At 40.3% G+C, this 23,463-nt stretch overlaps 2 protein-coding genes across 4 annotated transcripts in view; both read left to right on the top strand.

Annotated features, from left to right (window-relative positions):
• The window catches only part of RHBDL2 (rhomboid like 2), a 29,783-nt gene extending 14,889 nt beyond the window's left edge, over positions 1-14,894 (top strand). Inside the window, exons 4-7 of the mRNA XM_047083316.1 lie at positions 6,218-6,318; positions 9,284-9,344; positions 13,308-13,369; positions 14,336-14,894. Coding sequence (XP_046939272.1) covers positions 6,218-6,318; positions 9,284-9,344; positions 13,308-13,369; positions 14,336-14,515 — 404 coding nt within the window. The 3' untranslated portion in view covers positions 14,516-14,894. The remainder of the gene's footprint in view (positions 1-6,217; positions 6,319-9,283; positions 9,345-13,307; positions 13,370-14,335) is intronic.
• On the top strand, positions 6,242-23,069 carry GJA9 (gap junction protein alpha 9). Of its 3 annotated transcripts, XM_047083313.1 has the most exons (3): positions 6,303-6,318; positions 9,284-9,344; positions 20,900-23,069. In XM_047083313.1, the coding sequence occupies exon 3, from the start codon at positions 20,995-20,997 to the stop codon at positions 22,531-22,533; it is 1,539 nt and encodes a 512-aa protein (XP_046939269.1). In that variant the 5' UTR covers positions 6,303-6,318; positions 9,284-9,344; positions 20,900-20,994; the 3' UTR covers positions 22,534-23,069. The 3 variants fall into 3 exon arrangements, with proteins under 3 accessions (XP_046939270.1, XP_046939269.1, XP_046939271.1); XM_047083314.1 differs by lacking the exon at positions 9,284-9,344 and having other exon boundaries at positions 6,242-6,318; XM_047083315.1 differs by lacking the exons at positions 6,303-6,318; positions 9,284-9,344 and adding an exon at positions 20,717-20,732.
• The last annotated feature ends 394 nt before the right edge of the window (positions 23,070-23,463 follow it).

Below are 23,463 nucleotides of genomic sequence, written 5' to 3' on the forward strand. Positions count from 1 at the left end.
TGTTCACCAATGTTGTAGCATATATCAGTGCCTCATTCCTTTTTATTATTGAACAATATTCCGTTGTGTGGTTGCACCACATTTTGTTCTACTCATTTGTCAATTGATGGACATTTGGGTTTGTTTTCACTTTTTGGCTATTATGAATAACACTGCTATGAACATTTGTGTACAAGTTTTTGTGTTGCTTTCTTGGATATATATCTATAAGTGAGATTGTTAGGTTATGTGATACCTGGTATAGTTCACCCTTGAACAACTTGATGGGTAGGGGCACTGACCCCCCTCACACAGTTGAAAATCCACATATAACATTTGACTCCCCCCAAACTTAACTACTAATAGCCTACTGTTGACCTGCAGCCTTATTGATAACAGTCAAATAATGCATATATACATACATATATATGTATGTATATATGTTAAGTCTTTATTTTGATAGAGAGACAGAATGTGTGGGTGCACGAGCAGGGGAAGTCAGAGAGAGAGAGGGAGCAAGAGAATCCTAAGCAGGCTCTACACTCAGAGCAAAGCCCATGAGATCATGACCTGAGCCGAAATCAAAAGTTGGATGCTTAACTGACTGAGCCACCCAGGCACGCCCATATTTTGTATATGTATTATATACTGTGTTCTTACAATAGAGTAAACTAGAGAAAACATCTTGGGGTTGTGGGTTTGGGCCCCACATAAATAAAACTTAAAAAAAATCATAAGGAAGATAAAATACGTTCACAGTACTGTACTGTATTTAATGGAAAAAAAATCTGCATAAGAGTGGACCTGAGCAGTTCAAACCCGTGTTCTTCAACGGTCAACTATAGTACCATTTTGTACCTCCACCAGAAGGTCCAGCTCCTCTACATTCTCAGCAACACTTGGTATCATCATTCTTTTTAATTTTAGCCAATCTATTGGGTATATAATGGGATCTCACTGGGTTTTAATTTGCATTTCCTAACAATGATGGTGAACATCGTCATGCACTTGCTTGCTATCCACATGCCTTCTTTGGTAAAGTATCTGTTTAAATCTTATGCCCATTTAGAGGCACCTGGGTGGCTCAATCAGTTGACAATCTGAATCTTGAGTTCGGCTCCTGTCATGATCTCAGCTTGTGAGACTGAGCCAGTGTCAAACTCTGTGCTGATCATGTAGAGCCTGCTTGAGATTCTCTCTCTCTCTGCCCTCCCCCATGTGCATGTGCTCTCTTTCTCTCTCAAATTATATTTAAAAAAAATCTTATGCCCCATTTAAAATTGGATTGTATTTCTTATTATATATAATAATGTATATTCTGATTGTAAGTCTTTCATCAGATATATGACTTGCAAATATTTTCTCCTAGTCTGTTGCTTGTCTTGTCATGCTTTTAATGGTATCTTTTGAAGAATAGGAGTTTTAAAGTTTCGATGAGGTATGATTTATCATTTTTCAAATATTAAGAACTGTGCTTTCAGGGTCAGCCCTTGCACATTTTGGGGGGGTCAGATTTAACTCCATATTTCATATTTTTGATGTGCTGTGAATGGTACTGTTTAAAAAATTTTCCATTTCTGATTCCTCATTGCTATGACATAGAAATAAAGTTGATTTTTTTTTTTTGTACATTGATCTTCTATCCTCCAACGATGACAAATTCACTTATTATTTCTAGTAGTTAAGTAGGTAAACTGTTAAACAGGTATCTTCTACAGGGCTCCTTATTAAAGTAATTAATTAATTAATTAATTAATTAATGTTTTTATTTATTTTTGAGAGAAAGAGACACGCAGAGTGCGATTGGGGGAGGGGCAGAGAGAGAGGGAGACACAGAATCCGAAGCAGGCCCCAGGGTCCAAGTTGTCAGTACAGAGCCCGACTTGGGGCTCAAACTCATGAACGGCGAGATCATGACCTGAGCCCAAGGCGGACACCCAACCGCCTGAGCCACCCAGGCGCCCCTCTTCTACAGGGATTTAAGTAATAAGTCAAAATCTTGTGGGTTCGACCATGTTCTTACCACTTCCGGTGCCCTTCATTCCTTTGTGTAATTCCATATTTCCATCTGATGTTTTTCCTTCTGCCTGAGGATTTCCTTTAACATTTCTTCTATGGGTCTGCTGGTTATCCATTCTTTCAGCCTTTGTGTGTCTGAAAAAAGTTCTTATTTTGCCTTCATTTTGAAATATATTTTTACTAGGCATAGAATTCTAGCTTGACTGTACTTTTTGTTCAGTAGTTTAAAGACAGTGCTCTCCTATTTTCTCATTTGCGTTATTTCCAATGAGAAATCTGCTACCTTTGTTCCTCAGTATGAAACATGTCTTTTTACTCTGGCTGCTTTTAAGATTTCCATTGCTTTTGAACAATTTGACTTTGTTGTGACCTGGTGTAGTTTTATTCATGTTTCCAGTGCTTAGAATTTGTTGAGATTCTTGGATTGGTGGGTTTATAGTTTTCATAAAACTTTGGAAACATTTTGGCCATAATTTCTTCAATTATTTTTCTGTATGTGACTTCTCTCCTCTGCTTTGGGAACTCTAATTATGTATTTAATAGGCTGCTTAAAATCGACCCACAGATCATTGATGCTATATTTCTTTTTAAAAATATTATTCTCTGTGTTTCATGTTGGATGCTTTTACTGCCATATCTTCATGTTTACTAATCTTTTCTTCTGCAATGTCTAATCTGTAATTAAACTCAACCAGTTTATTTTTTTTTCATCTTAGACATTACAGTTTTCTTTATTTTTAAAGGAAGTTTTATTTATTTATGTACATAATTAATCTCTACACCCAGTGTGGGGCTCGAACTCATGACCCTGAGATCAAGAGTCACATGCTCTTCTGACTGAGCCAGCCAGGTGCCCCAAGACACTGTAGTTTTCATCTTTAAAAGTTTGAGTGTTTTTTATCTTGTATGTCTCTACTTAACTTTTGAACATATGGCATACAGTTGTAATAATTATTTATTAGCATTATCTGCTAAAACTTACACTTATGTCAGTTTGGGGAGGTTTGAATTGATTGATTTTTCTCTTCATTATGGGTCGTATTTTCCTGTTTCTTTGCATGTCTGATAGTTATTGTTTGGATGCTAGACATTTAACCTTTGGATGGTGAATATTACTGTATTCCTATAAATATTCCTTGAATGTGTTCTGGAACACGGTTACTTGGAAGTAGTTTGAAACCTTGATAAGATTTGCAAGGTGAAACTGTGTTTTTGAGTCATGTTTAGTGCTATTACCCACTACTGGTGCAGGACTCTTCTGTGTACTTTAACCAATGCCCCAAGAATTATGCAGTTTTCCAGCTTGGAAAGTTACTTAGCCTCTCTGGTGCTGTGAGAGCAAAGCTACTTACTCTTCCCTTTACTCCTTTCTGGTGGAACTTTCCTTGGCTCAGGTAGTTTCCTCACATGCTTCTCTCTGTGCAGCTCTTTTCCTCTCTGGTGGTCTCTCTTGCAAATTCCAGCTGCCTAGCACTATCTGGACTTTATTTATTTTTTAGTTATTTAATATTTGTTTTACTGTTTATTTTTGAGAGAGGGGGAGAGAGAGAGAGAGAGAGAGAGAGAGCACATGAGGGCAGGGGAGGAGCAGAGAAAGAGGGAGATGCAGAATCTGAAGCAGGCTCCAAGCTGGAGCTGTCAGCACAGAGCCCGACGTGGGGTCTGAACCCATGAACCATGAGATCATGACCTGAGCTGAAGTCTGACGCTTAACTGACTGAGCCACCCAGGTGCCCCTTATTTATTTATTTTTAATGTTTATTTATTTTTGAGAGAGAGAAAATGCGAACAGGGGAGGGGGAGAGAGAGAGGGAGACAGAGGATCTGAAGCAGGCTCCAAGGTGTCAGTGCAGAGTCCAACATGGGGCTCGAACCCTTGAACTGTGAGATCATGACCTAAGACAAAGTTGGACACTCAACCTACTGAGCCACTCAGGCACCCTACTATCTGGATTTCAAACTCTATCTCATCAACTTAAAGTTCACTGAGATCTACCTGGATTCCCCCTGCACACATTATAGCCTGTAATCCTCTCTCTCAAGGCAGTAAGCTGGGCGATCGGAAAATTCACCTCATTTATTTCTTGCCTCTGAGGGTTTACTGTCCTTTCTCATCTGATGTCCAATATTTTGGAGATCACTGTTTCATTTTGTCCAGTGCTTTTAGCTGTTTCAAGCAGGAGAGAAAATCTTATCCTTGTTACTCCATCATGGCCAGAAGTGGACATTTGTATCTGTATTTTATTTTATTTATTTTTTCAAAGTTTACTTATTTTGACAGAGAGAGAGTGACTGAGTGGGGGATGGGCAGAGAGAGAGAGAGAGAGAGCAGGCTCTGTGCCACCAGCCCAGAGCCCAATATGAGGCTCGAACCCACGAACCATAAGATCATGACTTGAGCTGAAGTAGGTCGTGTAACAAGTTGAGCCACCCCGGCACCCCTGTATCTGTATTTTATTTTATTTTATTTTTTGAGAGAGAGCATGAGCGGGGGTGGTGGTGGTGGCGGGGCAGAGGATCTGAAGTGGGCTCTGCCCTGACAGCAGTGAGCCTGATGCAGGGCTGTAACTCACTAACTGCGAGATTATGCCAGAAGTCTGACGCTCAACCAACTGAGCCACCCAGGTGCCCTGTATCTGTATTTTAAAAATAAATTACTCATGTGATTAAGATGCAATCACTCCAATCCTAGTCTGAAGGTTAACATTTGAGGACCACTGCCCTAACCCTACTGGACTCAATGATCTTTAGTCATCCATATACCTTTGTTTCTATGCCTTTGCTTTTCCAGTTCCCTAAGTTCTGAATATTTTCTCCTCCTTTGTTTTCCTTCCAAATCTTAAAGGTATTTTAGGTTGTTTTTTTTTTTAATTTTTTTTAACATTTATTCATTTTTGAGAGAGAGAGAGAGAGGGACAGAATGCTAGCAGGGTAGGGACAGAGAGAGAGGGAGACACAGAAACTGAAGCAAGCTCCAGGCTCTGAGCTGTCAGCACAGAGCCTGACGTGGGGCTCGAACTTCCAAACAGTGACATCATGCCCTGAGCCGAAGTCGGTGCTTAACCGACTGAACCACCCAGGCTCCCCAAAGATATTTTAGAGTTTAACCAAAATGTTATCTCTTCCTTCTCAGAGTGCCAGGGCCTCCACACCTCTGCTGAAAAAATCATTCCTTCCTAAGTGCTTCCATAGCAAATTCATTACATTTAAGAAATCACAGTAGTTGTTTTATTCTGCATCCTATGGTAATTGTTTACTCCCCTGTTTGTAGGATTCCTAAGGCCACTTTGTCTTTCTTGCACGAAGTAGGTATTACATAGTATCCTAAGGAATGAAGGAGGGTCTTCAAAGCAAAAAATCGAGTAGTAGAACCGAGCGGTACAGAGAGAACATCTTAAAGTTTGCATAAAGTGGTTTTAAAGTCTTATTTGGGTTAGTAAACAGTTTCATCTTTCTTGGTGGATCTGATTGAATGCTGTGTTGAGAAGGGTTCCGAGGCCACATCTTGACTCCATGAGAAAGCTAGCCATTAGATAACAAAATGTTGGAATATCGGGGAGCCTGGGAGTCTCAGTCGGTTGAGTGTCCGACTTCTGCTCATGGCATGACCTCTGGGGTCATGAGTTTGGGCCCTGCACCAGGCTCCCTGCTGTCAGGGCAGAGCTTGTTCCCTTCTCTCTCTGCTCCTCTTGTTTTCTCTCTCTCTCTCACTCTCTCTCTCTCTCTCAAAAGTAAACAAACATTTTAAAAAATGTTGGAATGTCTCAGGTATTTTGATAGTTTTGGCTAAAGGTATGCAATATTTTGAAACAATAACTAATAAGTACATAACACGTCACGCAGTGTTTACATCAACTAATTTACTTCCCCGACAATGCATTGAGGTAAGTTCTATTAATATCTCCATTTTTTAGGGAAACGAAGGCGCAGAGAGGTTAAGAAACTCGCTCAAGTCACACAGCTGGTAATTCTGGCTCCAGAGCGCCAGAGTCTGTGCTTTTTGTTCTTGTTATTCTGTCTTCATGTTGTTTAATATTTCAGAAAAAATGGAGGTAGTTAGCCCACACGTCTATACCTTTATAGTATGGAAGGGACAAACAGAATAAATGTGTTGCTTGTTAATATGGTAATGGTCCAAACGTCCCAACTTCTACATTATAGATTTGTTTTTCATGATTCTTACGGTTATGTCTGATCCTTTATGTTTTTCTTTCTTTAGGGTCCCTTGCCAGCTCCATTTTCGACCCACTCAGATATCTTGTGGGTGCTTCAGGAGGAGTCTATGCTCTGATGGGAGGCTATTTTATGAATGTTCTAGTGGTAAGAACTTTGGGAATGGAATCTATGGACTTTTTTCTTTTATTTATTTATTTTTTAATTTTTTTTTTCAACATTTATTTATTTTTTTTGGGACAGAGAGAGACAGAGCATGAAACGGGGGAGGGGCAGAGAGAGAGGGAGACACAGAATCGGAAACAGGCTCCAGGCTCCGAGCCATCAGCCCAGAGCCTGACGCGGGGCTCGAACTCACGGACCGCGAGATCGTGACCTGGCCGAAGTCGGACGCTTAACCGACTGCGCCACCCAGGCGCCCCTGGACTTTTTTCTTTTAAACGATAACTGGTATTTGGGAATCATGGTATCTTCATTTATCAATATTCGCGGAGCACTTATCTTCCTTCTTGGCACCAGAATTTTTCTTTCATCTTTCATCTTTATTTTTATTTCCTGACCTCAAAAATGACGAATACTAAAAAAAAAAAAAAAAAAAAAAAAAAATTAATTGAAAAATAGAAAGTCGAAATCTCTAATACGGTATCTGTTAACGGTTTCATATACCTCCTTTCAGACCTTTTTCTTTTCTTTTTTTAATGTTTATTTTGGAGGGAGGGGTGGGAGAAGAGCAGAGATGGGGAAACAGAGGATCCGAAGTGGGCTCTGTGCTGTCAGCATGTGGGGCTTGATCTCATGACCTGAGCTGAAGTTGGATGCTTAACTGACTGAGCCACCCAGGCACCCCTCAAACCTTTTTCTGTCTGTATTCAAAATCCTGCCAAAATTAAGACTACCAAAATGGACCAACTCGTAAAGATACTGTTGTACATCTTAATGTAGAATTATCTTGGCCCCATCTACCCATATCAGTACACAGAAATCCACTGCAGTCTGTTCAAGGGCTCCAAAGCACACTGTATAGCTGTATCCTGATTTAATCCTTCACTGAAAAAAAAAAAAATTGAGGTGACTAGCTTCTCACACTTGTAGATAATGCTGTAAGAATGTTCTCTTACATTTATCTCTTTGTATTTGTGATTTTTTTTTTTAGGATAAATTCCTAGAAGTGGATTTATTGGATGAAGGCTTTACATTTTCATAGATAAATGCTAACTTGCCCTCCAAAGTTGGCATACCATGTTATACTCCCGTGGTATAGTATGTGTGAATGCCAACCACTTTTATTTATTTATTTATTTATTTATTTATTTTGTGAGAGAGAGAGAGAGAGAGAGAGCGAGCAGGGAGGGAGGAGAGAGGGACAAAGAGAGAGGCAGAAAGAGAATTTTAAGCAGGCTTCATGTTCAATGTGGAGCCCAACCCAGGGCTCTATCCAACAACCGTGGGATCATGACCTGAGCCGAAATCAAGAGTCGGACACTCAGCCAACTAAGCGACCAAGGCGCCCTGCCAACCACTTTGTCAAAACAGCCTCAGCCTAGTGTTAAATCCTGATTAGTTGTTAACCCGTTAACCACATAGGTATACTTTAAAAATACTCTAGGAGGAAAAATATGAAGCAGTTATAAAACTATTCCAAAAATATGTCATTTAGAAAAGTGTTTTTCAAACTTTGGATTGCAATCCCATTAGTGGTTTGAACATAGTTTCAGGGATTGTGACCAAAAATTAAACAAAAAGAGGGGCACCTGGCTGGCTCAGTTGGTAAAGCGTGCAATTCTCAATCTTAGGGTCATGAGTTCAAGCCTCATGCTGGGGATGGAGCCTACTTGGAAAAAAAATAAAAAAGTAAATGAAATAATTTAAAAAATTCAGTTTATAGCACATGTAATACTGTTTGATTTATATGTGTCCTGGATTTTTATGCAAATTGTTTCCTACTGTAGGTTGTGACCCCAACAGTTTGAAAATAATTGATTTAGAATAAACATGGGTATTTCACTATCTTTACTCTTCAGGAAGAGAATTAATAACTTGAAAGGGAAGGGAGATGTAACTCAATAAATTTTAAAGTGGAGATATCTTTTTTTTTAATTGTTTTAAATGTTTATTTCTGAGGCAGAGAGAGACAGAGCATGAGTGGGGGAGAGGCAGAGAGAGAGGGAGACACAGAAGCAGAAGCAGGCTCCAGGCTCTGAGCTGTCAGCACGGAGCCTGACGCGGGGCTCGAACCCATGAACTGTGAGATCATGGCCTTAGCCGGTCGGTCGCTCAATCGACTGAGCCACCCAGGCGCCCCAAAAATGGAGATATCTTTCTGACTCAGCAGTTATTTGGTAACACAGGAGGATACTGTAAACTGGATTGAGATTTTTCTCTTTCTTTTTTTTTTTTTAATTTTTTTTAACGTTTATTTATTTTTGAGACAGAGCATGAACGGGGGAGGGTCAGAAAGAGGGAGACACAGAATCCTAAACAGGCTCCAGGCTCCGAGCTGTCAGCACAGAGCCCGACGCAGGGCTCGAACTCACGGACCGTGAGATCGTGACCTGAGCCGAAGTCGGCCGCTCAACCGACTGAGCCACCCAGGCGCCCCTAGATTGAGATTTTTCAAAGCTAAAACTTTATTTTTTTTAACCAATATTTTAAATTTGGGGGAAATTATCTAAAAAAATTAAGGTAATACTCAAAGTTTAGTTGACCCTTAGCTAGCCCCTATTTGGAAAGAGGATAAAGCATCGAATGTATATTAACAAAAAAAATCATATTTTCTCAGACTTAGTTTGACATCTATCAATCATCTCTCTAACTATGACATGTTAAGTGTTGATTTCATATTATTTATATTTAGATTATTTCCTGCTAATTCAGTTATGTGTAGTTTATATCACAGAGTTAAATATCATGCTTCATTTTGTTCTCCAAAGGGCACCACCCTTGTACTTCCCAAATGCGTTTGAAAACTGGGCTGTTGCCGCGTTTCTTTATTTTGTAAATACTGGACACTGAAACTTTAAACAAAAAAGTAGATGAAGAGAGAGCACAGTTGGGGTTTCACTTGCCAACAGATAGCTCGTATTATGACTGTTATTATTTATCTCTTTGCAAGAATTTTCGAGAAATGATCCCTGCCTTTGGAATTGTCAGACTCCTGATCATCATCCTCATAAGTAAGTTTGTTTTGTGAACACCTCGCACCTTCCATTTTATTGGTTTGCCCTCCAGGAGGCCTCAGGCTTCCTAAACACTGGCAAGGAGTGACAAAGAATTGTGGCTCCCTAGCCTTAAGCAGAAAGGTAAATGGAGGAGTTTTCACAGAGCTTCATGGGTGGTTTTTAGAGGTGCCTCGGTAATGAGGTTTTGCTTTTTTGTTTCTTTCTGGAGTGGGGGAAGTCAAGAGAGTCAGATATTTTGTCTACTTCAACCACAATAACTTCCTGTTTTATATTCTGGATTTTTCTCATTCGTACATTGGATTCTGTATATGATCTTGTCTGAGCTTGAAAACCACTGACCTAATCTATTTTTTCTTCAATTTCTAAATTCTCAGATTAAAAACAAACAAAAAACCCCAAACAGATCTAGGATCCAAGCATGGGGTGCTGGCTGAGGGCTGAAGACAGAAGCAGGGGGTGAAGGATTTGAGAGGTCAGGGAACTAGCAGGACGGCGGATGTGGCTTTGGAAATCTCCAAGAATTACAGTAGAGAATTACATGCTGAAAAAATTTAGGAAGAGTGCTCAGTCTGGAGTGGAGGTTGAAATTTTAGCTGGGTCTGAACGTCAGGGGGGATCTTGGGTGGTGGCGGGGACACACTGGGTCGAAGACAAAGGGAGCCAAGGCGAGCTGGGGCCTTGTGTCTCTGAACCTGCTCCAGCTGAAGCCGGAGCCGCACAGAGGGTGTGGGGAGAAGGCAGACCCGGGGGTCGGACTGTAGGCTCATACTTGATGGCCAACACGGAGGTGACGCTTGATAAAACCCAAGATCTGGGCCGTCCCCATGGTAAGCAAAAATGGTTCTGCTAATTGGTATCAAGTTCAATTATCCACATTGCTGGGAACAGGGCCAACTACCTCTGAGGAAAGAGACTAAATCCAGTTTACGGACAGTTTAGCTGTAAAAACAGTATTTCATCCTGGGAGAAGATAAGTGACTTGTTTATAGCTTATACATACTCTCTATACTATTTTTGTCCGTGGGAAGCTGAAAATGTGAGGTAAAGTTGTGAGCACAGAAAGGAGAGTGAGCGCCTGGGGTCAGTGAGGAGAGTTGCCGTGGAGCAGAGCGGTCACCTGAGCTGTTGAGCGTCACTATCAGGACCAAGGGACAAGTCCTGTGACCAAAAAAAAAAAAAAAAAAAAAAATGTTGCTACACACAGGTTACCTGGGTTTCAGTCTGTTTCTTTTAGGTAATTATGAATGACTTTTGTAAAATGAGCCTCAAACCCTTGATGGGGAAATGGTTTTAATACTCTTCAATGTTGGAGTAAAAACCCTTTCCTCATGCACAGGGAATCTCCAAAAATAGTTTATGTAACATTTTGTCATTCCCGAGGGAAGTAATAAAGCGGCTTCTTTATCTTACAGAGGAGGTAAGAGCCGCTAATGTTAGCCTTCCCTACCTCCTGGCACGCTTCATTTCTAAAGATTCTTCCGCCTGGTTTGCCTACTATTAAAGATGAGAAAAGTTAACACACGCCAGATTAACAACACACAAGTACAGTTTTATTTTAAACCTGTTTCCTTGCGAAATGTATAGTTTTAAAACAAAATGTTTAAAAAATGGTAAATATTATTCTTAACCGTGAAGGACAGTTGGCCTGGCCTTGAGGACCTTCTTTCCTGAAGCATTATTTGTTGGATATGTCTTCTAACAAAGCAACTGAGCTAACCTTTGGAAAAAAGAAAGCTCACATTTTCACTCTTCAAAAAAATCCGCATAAAGGCAACTCTCTTAAAATTAGCGACAAACTTTTAGCAAGGACAATAACTTGGTTTATTGGAATAGGGGCTTCTTTTCAGGTGGGAAGACATGTCTCAGTGTAGAGACTGCAGCAAGGCAGAAGCAAACTCCCCTAGGAAGCAGAAAGAGCTAGGCAGAGATCTGCAGGAAGGACATGATCAGAGAGAAATAGATTGGAGAAACTGACATGCTGAGGGTTACAAAAGCTTTTTGAAAAGAGGCCTCCCACTGTGCAAGACTAGACCAGAGGAACTGTTTCCAGTTGTTACCTCCTCCTCCAGTGGTTTTCTTCCACTTTTCTAGTTCTATCTCTGTTATTTATACTGGATTAAGAAATTCAAATGATTGAAAATAGGACACAGCCACATTTAACCAGCATTTATGTGTACTAGTCATTTATAGTTAAATTGAATACTTCCTCGACCTCAATTCCTGTCTAGTCACTTGAACGCTGATCAATACGGTATTGAAAGGGGAACTGGGCAGAACACATGGTCCTGATGCTATTTTCCCAAAGGCAAGGACTGGGTCTTTCCATCTCCGAGGACACAGTGGTTCACTAAGTGGAGCACAGGGAGTTGGGGTGTGGAATGTGACAGCTGCATGAGATGTTTCCAAGTGCAGGGCACATGGAGGGTGGACTTCTAGGCCAAGAAACCCCAGGAGCTCTTTTTGCATCATGGATCTGACTTATTTGAAGAATGTCTAAGTTCTGGGCTCTCACTGTTCCACTGGAGAATGTGGACTCATTTCCTTTCTTGGCCTGGTGGTTCTTAGAGGCAGTTGGTGCGGTGGGTGAGAGGCAAGCCTCCATAGCCAGACTTCTTTTTTTTTTTAACGTTTATTTATTATTGAGAGAGAGACACACATACACAGAGCATGAGCAGGGGAGGGGCAGACACAGAATCCGAAGTAGGCTCCAGGCTCTGAGCTGTCAGCACAGAGCCCGACGCAGGGCTTGAACTCACAAACCGCGAGATCATGACCTGAGCTGAAGTCGGACGCTCAACCGACTGAGCCACCCAGGCGCCCCTCCATAGACAGATTTCTTAAGGTTCAAATCCTGCCCTTGCCCCTGAGCTGTGTGGCCTTGGACAAGCACTTACCCTCTGTGTTTTTGTTTCCTTATGTATAAGATGCCACGGTAATTCCTCACTTGGATTGCAGCAATATCAATAATCTAGGTGGTCTTCCTGCCCCTGGCCTTGCTCCTTTACGCTCTTTCCTATATAGCAGCCAGAATGATCTTTTAAAAGCGTAAGTCGGATCATATCACTACTGTGCTCAAAGGCTTTCAAAGGTTTCCTACCACTTGGAGTCAAAGCCCTTACACTGGCTCCTTAAAGCCCTTCCATGATTGGTCCCCCGCCCCTCACCTATAATTTTATCCCAAACTGTAGTCTAGAATCACCTGGAGATCTTGTTAAAACAGATTTCTGAGCCTCATCTTCAGAGTTTCTGGTTCAATAAGGCTGGGGGTGGGCCTGAGAATTTCAATGTTTAGTAAGTTCCCAGGTGAATGTTAATGCTTGGAGGGGCAGGGAATCATGCTTTGAAAACCACCCATCCAGCCAGCAACTCTGTTTTGGGATTCCTCCAGCACCCCAGGCACATTTCCTGCCTCAGGGACTTTGCACCTGCTCTTCCCTCTGCCTGGAAGACTCTTATTTCAGATGTCAGCACGGCTTGCTCTCTTATCTCCCTCAAATGTCATATTCTCAGTGAGATTGTCCCCGACTCTATTAAAAATTACACCCTACTCCCAGCATTCCTAATCCTCCTTCCTCTCATTGCATTTTCTCTATATCCCTTACCACCATTTGATGTATTGTGTGTTTTACTTATTTGTGTGCCTCCCCCGCGAGACTGTCAGCTCCATGAAGCAGGGCTGTTCACTGCAGTATCTCTATCACCTTCTCTGGCACAGAGAAGATAACCAATAAATACTTGTTGGATGAATACATCTGTAAAATGGGATAGTGATATACTTATTTCCTAGCGTTGTTGTGAGGATTAGTGAATGAATACTCATAAGGTTCTTACTACAGCACCTGGCACAGAGTAAGTCTCCATATATGTTAGCAGCTACCATTGTCAGAAAGGAATCAAAAACATCTGGTGCACCGTTGTGGCGATTCGGGGGCTTCACCAGGTTTTTTTTCTTTCTAGTTGTGTCGGATATGGGATTTGCTCTCTACAGAAGGTTCTTTGTCCCTGCAAATGGGTCACCGGTGAGTTCAGTTTATTATTATTATTAAGTTTATTTTGAGAGGGAGGAGCGGTGGAGAGAGAGAGAGAGAGAGAGAGAGAGAGAGAGAGAGAATCCCACGCAGGCTCCATGTTGTCAGCGCAGAGCCCGACTCGGGGTTTCATCTCACGAACTCGTGAGATCATGACCTGAGCCGAAATCAGGAGTCATACGCTCAACTGGCTGAGCCACCCAGGCGCCACCAACTTATTTAAGTGAAAATTGTTTATCAGTAGCTTAAAAGGGTCAGCAAATGGGGACAACAAGTCTATGACTTAGGGCAGGCAAATTTCCATTTGGAAGTTAAGCAAATTCCTGAAGACTTTTGGATTGTCCTTTTCACTTAACTGTCTCAGAGCCCTGACGTCGGCTCTGCTTCCCTGCACCTGACCTACTGGTGGCTATTGGTAGCAAAACAGGAGAGAAGGGATTTTACTGACCCTAGAGAATAAAAAGCAGATTGAAAACAGCAAAGAAAATTTGGGTCTGGATGAATTTGCAATACAAAGAAAACTGACAGATTTCCAGTTTCGTGGTGATTAGTCTTTGAATTTGGTAGTTTGTTTGCATATTTGTGTGTATATTATCTATGTTCTCATTCTGACATTCCATTTATGTGGGGTCAGACAGCGCTCCCACAGAGATCCCTTGTGGCAATGCAACACATTCTCTCGGGATTATGTGGAACCATCCCCAGTGCGATGATGATAGAGAATGAGAAACACGGCTCTCTTGTGTACTCGGAGTTGATGAAATAACATGTTTAGCTTTGTATGTTTTTAGAACATCTCTTTGCACATGCAGCTTTGTGTCTCTTTTGCCTCACTGCCTTGTTCCTCAGGCTTTTAAGGCTCTTGTTTGACTCTGACGGTACTTGTTTTTTTAGAGATGCAATTGAAATATGCAGTTAGCATGTTCTTATTTCCATTTCTTCCCCCTTCCTCCCAAGGTGTCTTTTGCAGCCCACATTGCGGGTGGATTCGCTGGAATGTCCATAGGTTACACTGTGTTTAGCTGCTTTGATAAGGCACTGCTGAAGGACCCAAGATTTTGGATAGCAATTGCAGCTTATTCAGCGTGTGTCTTATTTGCTGTGTTTTTCAACATTTTCCTGTCCCCAGCAAACTGACCTGCCTCTAGTCTAAGCCAAATAATGAAAAGAGCTATCTGGGAAAAAAAACTGAAGTCTACGAAGAGACAGAGAAGTCCTTGCAAATGCTAACAATTTTATAAAGAGGTCAAAACATGATTCAAGTCATCAGTTGCAAAGACTGTTTACAAAGGAATCAGGGTCAGGGAAGGGGCTTCTGAATGCAGAGGGAGGGAAAAGGAAGAGAGAAAAGGGGAGGGACAGAAAAAGCAGGGGTTGGCTCTTTCCAGACATGCGGTGTGCATTGTATGTATCCTCTAAAAGAGACTTGGTCTCCTTGGAGGATATGTTGTAGAGACTGCTTGATATAATCCACAAATACTGTACTGTGCTGATAATAAAAACTTTTCGTACCTGTGCCAGACTATTGATAATCACTTTCAATCACCTTTGGGGTGGATGAGGTGCTTTATATACATTATTGCTAATCTTTTCAACAACCCAGAAAGGTGGCTATTACTCTGCATCTAGAGAGGAGGACATGGAAACTCATTAAAAAAAAAAAAAAAATCAAGTAACTTGTCTAGGAGGGAGCAGGATTTAAAGGTTGGTAATGACTCAAAAGCCCATACTATCCTTCCTTACTGGTCTAATGATGCTGTGTTCCCCAAACACTTAAAGTTGAGAGTATCTTGGAGTATACGAACAAACATTACTGAGAGCACCCCATGAATGGTAGAAATACCTTATAAAAGAAGACTGAAAATTTCCCGGACTGCTAGTTTAAGATTCTAGAAGTATGTCTAGGATCCCAAGGGACCTAGAACTAGCTTTCTCGTGCACACTGGATACCTGGACTTTGGTGTTCTCACCCATAAGATATTTTCATCCTTTCCACGGCTGGTGGCTTTCCTGGGAGTGGGCAGAATTTATTTACAAAAGGTAAAATGTCATGTCTGAAAGCTGAGTAGCCTGTCTCCTTTCCTATTATAGAACCTGGAATGTTGGCCATTCTCTTTCCAAAATGGTAGTTTGGGGCCACCTGAACACAGGGAATACATGTTTTTTTCTTTCATCATTGACCTGTTCCTTTATTTATTTATTAAAATTTAAAAAAAATGTTTATTTTTGAGAGACAGAGGTGAGCAGGAGAGGGGCAGAGAGAGAGGGAGACACAGAATATGAAGCAGGCTCCAGGCTCTGAGCTGTCAGCACAGAGCCTGACGTGGGCCATGAACCTTTGAACCCACCAACTGCGAGATCATGACCTGAGCCGAAGCTGGACACTTAACCGACCGAGCTACCTGGGTGCCCCAACATGTCTTATTTATAAACAACTAGCTAAACACGTTGCTATATTCTGAAAGGAGCATCCATACTTACTTATATTGAGAAAAGTAGTTCAACATTTTGAGAAAAACGGATCTGAGATTTGTTAAAAACATATTCTTTGAGCGTGAGAATATGCATGTGTTTTTGCTTAAACAAAGATTCGAACAAGAACTTAAAAGATAAGAGTCCCTTTTATCTTCCCGTCCCAAACCCTGCTCTTTTCCCTTGGTGGTGACCGATGTCAACAGCTGGGTGTGTATTCTTGCAGACCTTTTTCTGTCCAGAGTGTGCAGAAAGGATTTCGTTGATGCCTAATCACTCACTGCGCTGAATGGCACTGAATCTGCTCTGTACCCCCAAAGGGACAAGTTCACAAAACAAGTTGAAGATGACTGTGATCGAACTTCGAAGGAGAATTTGCTTCTCGGATTTACCTCAACTAAGCTTTGGGTTAATCTCTCTGTTTTAGCTAATTAAATATACATATGAAATGTATGTTTTAACAAGATAAATGAGATTATACTACATGGATTGTTCGGTCACTTGCTTTACAATGTGACATAGGGACCCTATTCTCGGAGTTGCTGAGTGAGAAAGTTGTACTGTAGCTATTTAACCACGTCTCTACTGGACATTGAAGTTGTTGCTGCTTTTGTACTATTGTCTACAGTGCTATGTGACCTTCCTAGTACACGCAGTGTGTCTTTGAGTATGTTTGCTGAGTGAATATTTTGAACATCCAGAAGCAGAAATGCTATGTTAATTTTGATAGATTTTGGGGACACCTGGGTGGCTCAGTTGGTTGAGCGTCCGACTCTTGAACTCAGCTCAGGTCTTTTTTTTTTTTTTTTTTTAAGTTTATTTATTTATTTTGAGAACTCAGCTCAGGCCTTGATCTTAGGTTTGTTGAGTTCAAGCCCTGCGTTTAACATGGAGCCTACTTAAAACAACAACAATGACAAACAAAAAACCAACAAAAAACTGCCTTTTAAGTAGCTGCATCCATTTGTTGACAGTATATGATAGTAACAGATTCCTTACACTTGTGCCAAGAGCAGGTATGTCTTTGAAAAAGACGTCAGCCCAGAGCCCGCTTTGAATCCTGTGTCTCCCTCTCTCTCTGCCCCGACCCTGCTTATGTTCTCTCTCACTCGCTCCCTCTCTCTCTCTAAAATAAAACATTAAGATGAAACAGCCAATGTCTAAAAAAATTTGCACTTTTGATAGTTAAAGAAATACTTCATTTAAATTTGTATTTGACTACTAGTGAGGCTTAGTGTTTTTCAAGTTTATTAATAATTTATGCATAGTTTATGTATTACACATAATATGTAAGTTATATAATACATAAATACAAATATGAATATATATGTATAATTTTTTCCCCTATGAAATAGTTGCATTTAATCTGAAAAGTATGTGTTAGTTGGCAAAGAAGCCCAGGGAAGGAGCACCTGGCTTGCTCAGTTCGTAGACCATGTGACTCTTGATCTTGGGCTTGTAAGTTTGAGCCCCATGCTAGGGAGTAGAGGTTACTTAAAAACAAAAAAAATCTTACGAAAAAAAAAAAAAAAAGCCCAGCAAAGAAATAGTCCTTTGTCATGGCCAACCCATCAGGTCACTAGCTCTGAAGAGAGACCTTTAATGACCTAAATGGAAATGTAACTGTATGTAACAGAAAACTAGACAGAGAAACAGAATTCATTTAACTATGAAATTGGACATGACCCATTGATTATTAAGATTGATGACTAAGAAGTTACTATTTAGTCAGAAAGACTTTTTGGTACCAGCCACATCGTTCACATAACCAAAAACAGTGATATCTAATTTCCCCAGGAGGCAAAACTACTGTAAAGGAAAACAAAATCACCCAAACATCTGGTGTTCTAAATTTAGCATCTCTGAATTATAGAGGAACCACCTATTCAGCTTAATTTGGGGCTCGTAACTGTAGTCTTCTAAACTGCTGTGTTATTGGAAATATTGGAAATATTCTTTATCTGTCCTGTCCAATAAAGCAGCTACTAGGCACATGAAGCTTTTAAATTTTAGTTAAAATTAAATAAGATAAAAAATTCAGTTCCCGTGTTACACAGACACAGCACAAGTGCCCGGTGACTATACATAGCTAGTGGCTACCTTATTGGACAATGCAGAGTTAATTTCAACATCACTGCAAAAGTTCTATTGGATGTAGCCAACTTAGAAGGAGGAGCACAAAAGGATCTTAGCTGATGGCTGACTCAGTGCGCTGAACTGAACCTCTCTACACCTGCAAAGGGGGGCACATTCAGAGAATAAGCATGATTTGCTTCTCAGATTTATCTAAACAGGTTTGTGTTAATCTCTGTTTTAGCAAATTAAGAAAGAGTTGTTTGAAATGTTTTTATTTTTTGCTTTTGGGTTCTATGGGATTGAATCTATGTAGACTAGTATTCATGTCATTTGTTATGAAAGCTTCAGAACCTAAGATTTGTAGCTGAATAATTTACTGCTCCTTCTTTCAGGAAATATTATGCTCTTGTCCCTTAAGGAGAAGAAAAACATTTTTTTGTGTGTGTGATTATAAAAGTGCTCATGGTAAAAACAAACTAAAATACATATTACAAAAAATTAAGTTAATTGTAATCACACCATCCAGAGATAATCATAGTTAATATCTCAATGAATATCCTTCTGGGCTTTTTTGGACGCATCTCTACCTATAAAAAATATATAATTATGGGGTCATACTGTTCTATTTTATAAACTGAAACAATTTATCAAATGTCTTTTTATATTAGTATATATTTATCATTTTTATTGGTTGCATAGTACCATACCATGGATGTACTGTTATTTATTAAGTGCAATGCTGTCTTTCTTGTATTGATAGTTATTTTGGACATTTTCAATTTGTGAGTATTATAAACAACACGAATAATACCAATTTCTTACACTTGAAAGTGTTTTGGATTGTTGGATCAAAGAATATACTATTATTAACATAATAAAGTTAAATAGAAATTTTCTCTTTCTCAGGAATACAACTAAATTTTAGAACATTGATGGTTTTGAATCTTTTCAACTGTATGAAGCTTTTAGAAAAGGAACTAAATAAAGACTTTTGAACTAATTGTTTAAAAAGCCCAACTACCACTATTTGACATACCTAATTTAAATAAACTTAAGGGAAAACAGATGATTTCTTGATGTTTCAGTGCAAAGAGGAAAAATAAGTTTAGTAGAATAGGAACTGATTTTAGAGCTGCACTGATTTTTTTTTTAAATGTTTATTTCTGAGAAAGAGAGACAGAGACAGAGCACGAGAAGGGGAGGGGCAGAGAGAGAGGGAGACACAGAATGGGAAGCAGGCTCCAGGCTCTGAGCTGTCAGCACAGAGCCTGACGTGGGACTCTAACCCACAAACTGTGAGATCATGACCTGAGCCGAAGTTGGATGCTTAACTGACTGAGCCACCCAGGCACCCCTACACTGATTGAGTTTTAATGCCAGTTTCAGCTGTGTGACCTTGGGTAATTTAAGGTGTGCCTCAGTTTCCTCGTCTGTAAAATGGGGAAACAACGTATCTACCTCATACGATTTTTATGATGAACATATCGTGTAGCTACAGTATCCCAGGATTTTACTTGCGTATGTAACATTTCCCTTTAGACAAGGGATATAGGATATATATTGATATATATATTTTTCAATTTAATTTCTTTTTCAAAATTTTATTTAAATTTTAGTTAACATACAGTGCAACATGTGTCAGGAGTAGACACCACACTGATATTTTAAACCTAAGTGATGAAACCATTCCCTCTTTTTAATCTTTCCCATGGGATATATTTCCTCTTCGATACCCTAGTATATCTATCTACCTTACTATGGAACATACTATCTGATAATCCAAGCATCTGAATTATGATTTACCCACCTGCTCCTTCCTCAAAAGCAAGATATATGTCTTAAATATGTCAAATATTATTACAATGAAAGTATGTATAATACAACCACCACATCAGCCATCCATTTATTTCAAGAACTATCTAATAACATTCTGGTAGTACAGAAATAGTTGAGAATTTTTGGAGTTCATTTTAAGATGATAAAAATGTACAAAATTTTTCATAGATAATTAAGAATTTTATGAATATTCATAAATATTACTGAAATTTCTGATTTCTGAAAATGCTCAACAGCTGCCAGAAAGCAATTTAGACATTTAAATGTGGATTAAAAACAAATCTAAATTCCTATAGCAAGAGCCAGATCCGTTTCCTCTGGTTTTGTTAAATGCTGTATCTTAGTGAATTGTTAAATGAAACACGTTCATTTTCCTTTGTGTGTAAATGAGATTTAAAAATCACTGACTTTGGTTATAATTAAAAAAAAATTTTAATGTTTATTTATTTTTGAGAAAGAGAGAGACAATACGAGCTAGGGAGGAGGAGAGAGAGAGAGGGAGGGAGATATAGGATCTGAAGTGGGCTCCAGGCTCTGAGTGGTCAGCACAGAGCCCGATGCAGGGCTTGAACTCATGAACAGTGAGATCATGACCTGAGCTGGAATCAGACACTCAACTGACTCAGCCACCCAGGTGCCCTGGCTATAATTTTTATATAATCTTAATAAATAGGCTTATAAGATCATGTCAGTAGTTTTAGGAACCTCTTCAGAAGTTCTCAGTTTAACAAAGTAAAACAGTAAGTAAGCTTCAGCTAATAATAACAAGACTCCTTTCTTGTAGGGAATCCTACAGTTCTATTATTATTATTTTTTTAATTTTTATTTACTTAAGTAATCTGTACACCCAATGTGGGGCCTGAACTCATGACCCGCAGATCAAGAGTCGCATGCTGTTCTGACTGAGCCAGCCAGGCACCCCATCTACAGTTCTGTTCTTCATACAGAATATACACAACCCCTCCTCCAGGTATCTTTTTTCCCCTTCTTTGTTGCAGTATGAGGTCTAAACATAAGTGACTTAAAATTCCTGGTATCTTAAATATATTCTTCATAAGATTATCACAGATCTCTAGGAAAAAATTAAAGCAACCAGCACACTAAAAGAGTGATGCTTTGTTCATGTTTTGGCCATAGGTTCGCTTTACGAAATAGCATGCCCTTCAGAATGGAAGAATGTATCTGCCTCCTATTTGATGGGGTTCAGAGCTAAGATGGCTGACTAAATAAACATGGGGAACTGGAATTTCCTTGGAGGCATCCTGGAGGAAGTTCACATCCACTCCACCATAATTGGAAAGATCTGGCTCACTATCCTGTTCATATTTCGAATGCTTGTTCTGGGTGTAGCAGCTGAAGATGTCTGGAACGACGAGCAGTCTGGCTTCATCTGTAATACAGAACAACCCGGCTGCAGAAATGTATGCTATGACCAGGCCTTTCCCATCTCCCTCATTAGATACTGGATCTTGCAGGTGATATTTGTGTCTTCACCATCCCTGGTCTATATGGGCCATGCTTTGTACCGACTGAAAGTTCTGGAGAAAGAGAGGCAGAGGAAGAAAGCTCAGCTGAGAGGGGCACTGAAGGGGGTGGAGTGTGAAATGCCCTGGGACAGGAGGAGACTGGAGCAAGAACTTTGTCAGCTGGAACAAAGGAAACTAAGCAAAGCCCCACTCAGGGGGACCTTGCTTTGCACTTATGTGATACACATTTTCACTCGCTCTGTGGTAGAGGTTGGGTTCATGATTGGACAGTACCTTTTGTATGGATTTCATTTAGAACCTTTATTTAAATGCCACAGCCACCCATGTCCAAATATAATTGATTGTTTTGTCTCAAGACCAACAGAAAAGACAATATTCCTGTTATTTATGCAGTCTATAGCCACTGTTTCACTTTTCTTAAATATTCTAGAAATTTTCCACCTAGGTTTTAAAAAGATTAAAAGAGGGCTTTGGGGACGATACAAACTGAAGGATGAGCACAATGAATTCTTTGTGAACAAGTCAAAACAAAATCTTGCCAAATATCAGAGCACATCTGCAAATTCACTGAAGAGACTCTCTCCTGCACCTGATTATTATTTGTTGATGGAAAAGCAAACACACACAGCAGTGTGCCCTAGTTTAAATTCACCTGCATTTCAGGCAGATCCTGACCATCACAATGGAAATGATGAGAAATGCATTTTGGATGGGCAAGAAACTGTACTTTCTAATGAGATGTGCACACTTAGCGCAACCTGTAGTCACCTTCAACACATCAGCTCATGTAATAATGAAGACAGTCGCAAAATATTTAGAAAAGAAGTGGGTCACCCATTAAAGGGAAAGAAAGAACTGGATGGCAAAGACAGCAAAAGGAACCACTACTCTAGAGGTCAAGGTTCTATTTCAGGTGTTGCTATAGATCCAGACGACCACGTGGGACAGTCGCCTCAAACAGCTTTCTCTCTGCCAGCTAACTGTGCTTGGAAACGGAGGTGGCTTAGTGCTACATGGGGTCCCTCTACAGAAGGTGAAAATCGGCCGTCACCTCCTAAAGGAAACCTCAAGGGCCATTTCAGAGAGGGCACAAACAGAACCCTTCCTCCTTCCCAGGGAGACTGTCTGGACATTCCAGACACTCCTGATTCTTTGGGACGGTTGTCCTTAGAATCTGATTTGATCAGGAGCTGCAACAATTCTACTGCTTGCCCTCCAAATCATTTAGCGCTGCTGACAAACAACCTCATCGGTAGGCGGGCTCCCACAGACCTTCAGATCTGAACAGCTGTTGACTTCTGGACATCCTGCATATTATATGACCCTAGCGTGGTGGTGGTGGAGCAGGCAAAACAAATAAGGGCAGCTCTAAAGACGAGCTGTTTAGGCAGACAATTGCAAACCTACTTCAAAAAGGAAAAACACATTAATTCTAAATGGTGATGGGGCAGTTTTAAATTCAAGGAGGGCTACCGGATCAGGATTACTTTTTTCACAGGCTCCCTTCAGAATTCGTGAAAATTGATTCCGGGAACGTCACGTTAAGAATCCAGGCTTAATGGTTTGGAACTACGTTTTTCCTTGATGGGAGCATTGCCTTAGGAGACTATACTGATTCTACATAAGTCTCCCTTTTAGTTACTAATCTTTTATTTCTGGACAATGGTTAAATTGTTTGTCCCTGGGACTTAATTTCGTTTCCTTATATAGACTGCAACCTGATGTCTCTTGAGTATAATCAAAATGTTGCTATCTAGTAAATAAAATTTTAAAAAGATTGGTGGCTTTAAAACATCGTGATTCAGTGTCCAGATTGGAGTTGTATCTCTACACTCCCTAGTCCTCTAACCTCGACACTTTACTAACTGTAGCTACCTTACAGGGATAGTGTGAGAATTAAAATAAGAAACGTTGTGTTTAGTACAGTACCAGGCACACAGAAAGAGCTCAAAAGGCCTATTATTAGCACGTTACTGCTCACCCTCCAGAGGCCCACATCAAGCCGGCCACAAAACAAACTGCAAAAGTAAAAGCTGGAGCCGAAACATACGATTCCAAGCGCTCTTCTCAAGCCACTGGAAACCCAAGGGGCGCCCTGCGTCGGTCGTGCGCACCTTTTCGGGACGAAAGCCAAGAAGCCAGCACGTATAGGCTACCACACCTAATAATGATGAGGCCCGGGTTGAGACTGGTTCGCTCCCACACCGCTGCCCG

The sequence above is a fragment of the Lynx rufus genome, unplaced genomic scaffold, assembly GCF_022079265.1.
Source record: "Lynx rufus isolate CCGP_SWC_20201006 ecotype Redwood Valley unplaced genomic scaffold, mLynRuf1.p SCAF_2, whole genome shotgun sequence".
NCBI lineage: Eukaryota > Metazoa > Chordata > Mammalia > Carnivora > Felidae > Lynx > Lynx rufus.